This window comes from Lycium barbarum, chromosome 4, assembly GCF_019175385.1.
Source record: "Lycium barbarum isolate Lr01 chromosome 4, ASM1917538v2, whole genome shotgun sequence".
Classification (NCBI taxonomy): Eukaryota; Viridiplantae; Streptophyta; class Magnoliopsida; order Solanales; family Solanaceae; genus Lycium; species Lycium barbarum.
In genome coordinates, this window is record NC_083340.1 from 131,998,409 (window position 1) to 132,006,089 (window position 7,681).

Consider the following 7,681-nt stretch of genomic DNA (forward strand, 5'->3'; position numbering starts at 1 on the left):
AATACAGCAGTTAAAATGGGAAGTAGTGAATTCTCATTTAGTAATTTGACAAGCCAAAACAAGCAAGTCTAACAAACCAAAATGGTACTCGCTCTGTCCCAATTTATGTGATACTCTTTCCTTTTAACTCTGTCCCAAAGAGAATGATCCATTTCTATATTCAGAAATAATTTAACTTAAAACTTGTCATTAATTTACAGCCACACAAATATCGACGACTTACTTTAGACCGCAAGTTTCAAAAGTCTCCCTTTCTTTCTTAAACTCCGTGCCTAGTCAAATTATATCACATAAATTGGGACGGAGGGAGTACTGATTACTATTGGTGAAACAAAATGCCAAAATTAAAAAAGCAATTACAGCATATTTGAAACTTGATCTCACATATAAGTCCTATATTCAGTAAGTTCTAGAAATCTAAAGGAAGATCAGAATCATCTATATCCATCTCATCTTCATTCTCATTTAATTTTCAATACAATTTAAAGTAAACTTTACGAAGAGGGAAAAAAAAAATTACCACCACCGCCGGCTAGACCGCGCCGCTGAATAAGGAGGGCGCCTTGGCTCTTTGTGTTAACGGAGAGTCGAGAGAGGGTTGTGGCTTGGCGCGCCGCAGCTGTCCACGCCGCCATCGTAATGTTTTAACGATCGGAGATTTTCTCGGTGGTGGTGTGGAGAGCGTTTATGGTGATGGGAGATGAAAGAATGTGAAAAATTGGCATTCCTTTTCCGGTTGTTATAGAGTGAAATGGGGACCATGGGCCTTGGGCCTAGGCTTGTTTTAGGAACTAGGCCCAACCCAATATGAACTAGCATTTTTGCGCGGGCAATTTGCAGAATTGCCCTTCTTTTGGGGTGGTCTTTAAATTTTGCCCATCATATTTGTAATCTTTAAATTTTGCCCTTCAGTTAAGACCCATGGGTTCCAGGTTCGAACCCCCACTCAGTTAAAATTTTTTAAAAAAATTGCAAGGCAAAGTTTAAATTTTGTTATGCCCCCACCGGCAGAATTTTAGTTATGTTTAACCAAAAGTCTGCCGATGGGAGCAGACTTTGCCTCGAGGCATATATATATATATATATATATATATATATATATATATATATTACTTTTCAAGGTAAACTTTTAGTTATGTCTTAACTAAAAGTGTGCCCCATAAGATATAACTAAAAGCATGCTTCATAAGGCGGAACTTTTCCTTAAGGAATAACTAAAGTTATGCCGGACCCAACATAACTATAAGTTCCGCCTTATAAGGCAAAGTTTATGCTTTAAGGAAAAGTTCCACCTTAGGGGCATACTTTTAGTTACGTGTTAACTAAAAGTCTACCCCATAAGGCATAACTAAAAGTATGCCCCATGAGGCAGAATTTTTCCTTAAGGCATAACTAAAAGTTTGCCTTATAAGACAAAGTCTGTCTTATGGAAAAGTTATGCCTCATGGGGCATACTTTTAGTTATGCCTTAATTAAAAGTCTGCCCCATAAGGCATAACTAGGAAAAGACTTTTAGTTAAGGCTTAACTAAAAGTCTGCCCATAAGTATGCCGGACCCGGCATACACTTGTTAAAGAATAACCAAAGTTATGCCGGACCCGACATACTTATGCCAAGTCTGCCCATAAGGCATGAGTATGCTGGGTCCGACATAACTTTGGTTATTCCTTAACAAGTGTATGCCGGGTCCGGCATACACGTGACGTGAGCCAAACCTTGCCTTGCGATTTTTATTTTTTTTAATTTATGCTTGAACTGGAGTTCGAACCCAAAACCTCATGATTTCTGTACGAAGCTCAGGGTTGCAACGTGAAGGGCAAAATTAAAGACCAGCAATATGGGGTCAAAATTTAAAGACCACAAATATGAGAGGCAAAATTTAAAGACCACCCCAAAAGAAGTGCAATCCGCGCAAAAAAATGTTTTTGCGCCGATTGTTCTTCATTTGGGGTGGTCTTTGATTTTTGTCCTTTAAATGGGTGGTCTTTAAGTTTTGTCCCTCAAATTGGTAGTATTTAATTTTTGTCCTCTACCTTTGCAAATTCTACTTTAAGGTAGGCAGAATTTCGCAAGGCAGAAGACAAAAATTAAAGACCACCAATTTGAGGGCCAAAAATTAAAGACCACCCCGAGCGAAGAGCAATCCTGCAAATTGCCCCTTGTTGTGAAGCCATTTTTTTGTGCGGAGCACCCTTCAAATGCACTGGTCTTTAATATTTGTCCCTCAAATTGCTAGTCTTTAATTTTGCCCTTTGCCCAAAACTCCTAGGTTTCAAGTTTTAATCCCGCTCAATAAAAAATTTTAAAAACATTTGCCAGGTAGAACTTAAATTCGCAAGGCAGAGTTTTGCCCAAAACTCTACCTTAAGGTAGAGTTTGCTAAGGCATAGTTTGCCTGCAAAACTCTACCTTAAGGCATAGTTTGCAGGCAAACTCTACCCCATTGGGCATAATTTGCTTGCAAACTCTGCCTTAAGGTAAAGTTTGCAGGCAAACTATGCCCGATGGGGCATGGTTTGCAAGCAACCTCTGCCTAGCTAATTTTTTTTAATTTTTGCATGAGCAGGGGTTTGAACCTGAAATCTTGAGGTTTTAGGCAAAGGGCAAAAATTAAAGACCACCCCAAAATAAGGGCATTACTGTGAATTGCCCTTGTGAGCCCACCAAGGAAGTTTTTGCACGGTCTTTAATTTTTACCCCTCATATCTGTGAGCTTTACTTTTAGCCCTGCTCATTTAATGAAAATAATGGGAAAACTACCGTCAAATACCGTTGAGGGTGATTGATCTAGTTTACAAAATGGCTAACAAATGTATAAGTTTTGTAGTATACGTATAATATACATATTAGTGTATCGTTTTGTATATTGGAATTTGGAGCTACTACCGGTGATTAAGTTTGACCAATGGTCCATTTACGTAAGTTTCCCAAAAATAACACTGACTCCCTTTCATTCTTCGACAGTACACGAAACATAAAATATCAAGTTCATTTACGTAATATATATTAGATGATGGAAGAGAATATGGGAGCATTATTTAAAAACGAGAAGCATAAAATCAAAGTTAAAATGTGGATAACTTAATAAATATAAATTGTTAATAGTTGTAAGAAGTAGAAGATGTCAAACATTTTGCAACGTTTCAAAATCGGAAGAGTGTGTTATAAAAAATTGAGCAAGGATAGAGTCTTTTTTATTGTCTCAATTCTTATGACATTTTAAAAATATTTAGAAACATCGCAAAAATGATTGGTATTTGGTACATTGCTCTATTATTGATGTTCTTCTTGTTGCAGTAATACATGATTTTCACAAGTTTCTGGAATTCAAATAAATAATTAACTAAATTGAAATTTGATGTGACAGTTCCTTTTTAAACTATTTTTAGATGAGTGCTTCGTGAGATGTAGATCATCTTGCTAGTACAGAACAGATCAAGAAGCTTGGCATGACAAAAGTTCTGAGTAAAACCAGATTAGTACAAAGTGAGGCGATTGGTTGTCCGTACAGGTTAAAAAAAATTCAAAATATTTCTATGTTAAGTATGCTACCATTGTTATAGAGGATTAGTGAATGAAGTGATATTTCACATCCAGTAATTTAAAATGTTGAATGTGCCCCTGGAAAAAAACAAAGAGCATATTGCATGATGCATTTAAGTAAACATTAACACACCCCAGGATGTCTGATGGGTTAGCAAGGAGAGTGGACACCGTAATTTGCACATCTGAAAACCAGTTTAATACTTTTACATAGTTATTGAAACATGTATTATACAGCTATAATACAAATCACAAGAAAATTACAGAAGCAGAATCTATATGTTCAGGAAGATGGAAGTGCAGATTCCTCATTGCCAAGATTTTACTGCTTTCTACATCCGAGAACGAATTAAAACCTTTTTTCGATTAGATTTGGTAGGCGTTGTCTTGATAGGCTCGTCAGAGAATTCAAAGGACTCCAATCCGTTGGCACACTTAGCTGACACCTCATTTTGCTGCTTCATGTTATTCATGTCATCCTGAAGTTTCTCCATCTTTGCTTGCATCTCCTCCATCATAACAGTAAAATCTTGTTTGTCAAGTCTAGGACGTGAAGGCGATTGATCCTTTGATCCTTCTTTTACTATTTTACTCCCACCTGCAGCAACAATTGTAAATATTGAAATCCAATTGTATACATCAATAACACAAAGTAATAAGTGTTAGATGAGAATAATAAAGAAACATGTGAAAATTCTAGAAGGCTAAAGATAACCATCTGGACTCACAATTATTCAATTCAAGAAAAAACATCAAGTAGAGATAGTTCCAAGGACGAATGGGTCCTCATAGAGCTGTCTGCTTTATCCAAAAATCTGAAGATCTGGTCCTAAATCCTAATACTGGAAGGACCTCCAAGAGATCAATGGTGGGGTCCCTCTTGGTTGTAGACGTATTGGACGGGATTCTAATAAGATTAAGGATGGAAAGTACTGATGCCAGAAATATCAGGGATCCTAAAGGAGGTTGGAAAAACAAGTATCCCATGAATGGTGCACGAGATTAACGCCTTAACAGTTACAAGTATTCGAATCTTCTTGCTGGGGTATATGCTAAGATGTTTCTCGAGATAAACCATGATCCAAATCCATGAGCTTTCTGTTTGGAGCAATATATTATTATTTGCACCTATTTCCTTCACCATACATTAACCAAAGATAGGACTAGGCAGGCCAAACTATCACTCTCCTAATCATACCACATCCCCTAAACCTCCCCCCTCCCCCAGACATCAGATAAGAACCATCTGAATCAATTTAAAATATGTGAGTAAATCATGCCATGCTCGATTTGTGTGTTCTACCATGTGTAGGTCCTCCCAGCCAAACTCTAGGAACAAGAAGTCACCTTATTGACCAAGGACAATAAGCCTGGAAGAACCAATTACAGTAAATGGCATTGATATAAAATGGTATAAATCATGCATTCATTGGGTTCAACACTATTCTAAACATCCCAGCTTCTGGTGGTTTCTCGGAATTGGCAATCCAACTTATGCTGAACTCAAATGAAAGAGAAGAAGCAATCAATTGAAAGAAAATTTTCCAAAGAAACATATGGAGTATCAACAGCAATAAATACAACATTAGGAAGGTACAGCCGCGCACAAATACAAACACGAGGAAGTAAACCAGAAAACTTAAATAAGCTAGGCATAAATACAAACATGAGGAAGTAAACCAGGAAACTTAAATAAGCTAGGCACAAATACAACACGAGGAAGTAAACCAGGAAGCTTAAATAAGCTAGGCGCACAATACAAACACGAGGAAGTAAACCGGAAAACTTAAATTAGCTAGCCGCAAATACAAACACGAGGAAGTGAATCAGAAAACTTAAATAAGCTAGGCGCAAATACAAACACAAGGAAGTAAACCAGAAAACTTAAATAACCTAGCTGCAAATATAAACACAGGGAAGTGAATCAGAAAACTTAAATAAGCTAGGAGCGTTAAACACAAACACAAAGAAGTAAACCAGAAAACTTAAATAAGCTAGGCGCAAATACAAGCTCGAGGAACTAAACTAGAAAACTTAAATAAGCTAGACTCTGTTATAGACTCATAATACAGGATTTGGAGGGGATAATTCAATGTCGGAGTTACTTCAGCACCATATTGTATATACAATGGTACCAACAGTGAATTAAATTCTGGTCTGAAAATTAGTGTAGCAAGTTTCCCAATATTAAGGGGTCCTTTGGTTTGAAGACAAGTTATGCTGGATTAGTTATACTGAGATTATTTCTTATTGATTGTTTGGTTTGTTGTATTAAAAATAACATGTATTGCATAATTTTTATGAAGTTTGTTGTTTACAAAAATACCCTCCACATTATTTAGCAGAAAAACAGTTGAGGGACCTCAGGGGTAATTTTGTCATTTTCCTTGTTTTATCAAGGGATAACTAATCCAAGTACTATTATTCCCTGGTATAACTTATCCCAGAATTAGTAACCAAACAAGGGATAAGACAGTACTAAATTTTTATCCTAGGAATTTATGCTTGTCTAGCCCACCAAAGGACCACTCACAATCAGGGGCGTATAGAGCATACAATGTGGGGGTTCAATTGAACCCCTAACTTTCGAAGCATAAATTTATGCGTAAAAATTTATTAGAATTGCAATAGATAGTAGACACGAACCCATAACTTTTAACATACAGTGGATTCAACTAAGAATCCTAAAAGATTGAACCCATAAAGTTTAAATCGTGGATCCATCTCTGCTCACAATACAGGATTTGGAGGGGATAATTGAAAAATGGTACCAACAGAATTAAGTTCTGGTCTGAAAATTGGTGTAGAAAGCTGTCCACTTTTTTTGTTTGTCAATCAAAAAATAGCCTGAATCTCAGATGTTTACACAGGAAATACCACACACACAACAAATTGTTCTATAACAGTAGTATATGACTTTTGCTTCACACACACAAACTATGATGTAGTACAAAGCTTAGAAATCAAATTCAACCAATTGAAAACCTATTCAAATAAATTACAGCTCAACCTTATCACTTTTATCAAAGAACATACAGTAACTAAGTAACTCCAACATCAAAATTGAACAATATAAACACCATTAGAGAGAGATGGGATTTTGACCTGCGACAGTTTTGAGAGATTCGTCAACGGCAGATACAATAGCGAATTTACGAAGCTTGCATAGAATATTGCTAACATACTCATCTGATTGAGCTCCTCCGTTATATGTAACGGAACTACTGCTCTTTTTGGTCACTGCCGATGTAACGCCGTCACTGTATTCACCTTCAGAAGCATATGCATCTGACGGTTTCTGTTGACCTCTACGGTTGAAAAACTTACCGGCGACTGCCAGGAGTTGCTGTATAATTCCCATTACCTACTGTCCACAAGAACTTTTCTACTATTTCCTCTTCTGGATACGTATAGTATATGAAAATGACTAATCTCTCTTTCTCAATTTATAACACTCACTTTTCTTTACATTTCTTTATTTGGCAAATATTTAACCAGAAACTTACTTTTTTACCCTCCGTGAAACAATTTATAGCCACACAAATATTTATAACTTATTTTAAATTATAAGTTTCAAAAGTCTTTAATATTTCTTAAACTCCGTGTCCAGTTAAACGGAGGGAGTAATATTCATGTTTTTATGAGTCTATTTTTATTCCCTTTTGTATTTCGAGATTCAAACAAGTTATTTTTTGCCGTAATTTTCATATATTTTTTAATATTTTGCAACTTATAGTACCTTTTTATATAAATTTCAAATATGTATATTTGGGTTCAAAAAAATTAAAATTTTCATGTATGAACACACCGTCAAAATTAAAATGTTTGACTATCGAAATTCAAAATGTGGCACATAAATTGGGACGAGGGAGTAAATCTAACGATAAAGTTGGGTAAAATATTATGTAGAGACTAAAAGTGTCAATTTTTTATAAACTTAAATAACCAAAATTGTTAAGTGCATACTTAAGGCACCATTTTAAACGTACTCTCAAACATAAGAGACTAATTTTGTCATTTTCTCAATACTTAATATTTATTACATAAAGGAACTGGTCTCTTATAAGAGACAATATCGAATTTACGGAGCTTGCACAGAATATTGCTGACATACTCATATCATTGAGCTCCTTAATTA

At 35.8% G+C, this 7,681-nt stretch overlaps 1 protein-coding gene across 1 annotated transcript; it reads right to left on the reverse strand.

The window, feature by feature from the left end:
- Positions 1-3,707: 3,707 nt before the first annotated feature.
- Positions 3,708-6,969, reverse strand: LOC132636508 (uncharacterized). Its single transcript, XM_060353420.1, has 2 exons — positions 6,649-6,969; positions 3,708-4,141 (listed from the first exon to the last, which is right to left on the reverse strand). Exons 1-2 carry the CDS (start codon positions 6,902-6,904, stop codon positions 3,876-3,878), a joined length of 522 nt encoding a protein of 173 aa, XP_060209403.1. The 5' UTR covers positions 6,905-6,969; the 3' UTR covers positions 3,708-3,875.
- Positions 6,970-7,681: the final 712 nt, after the last annotated feature.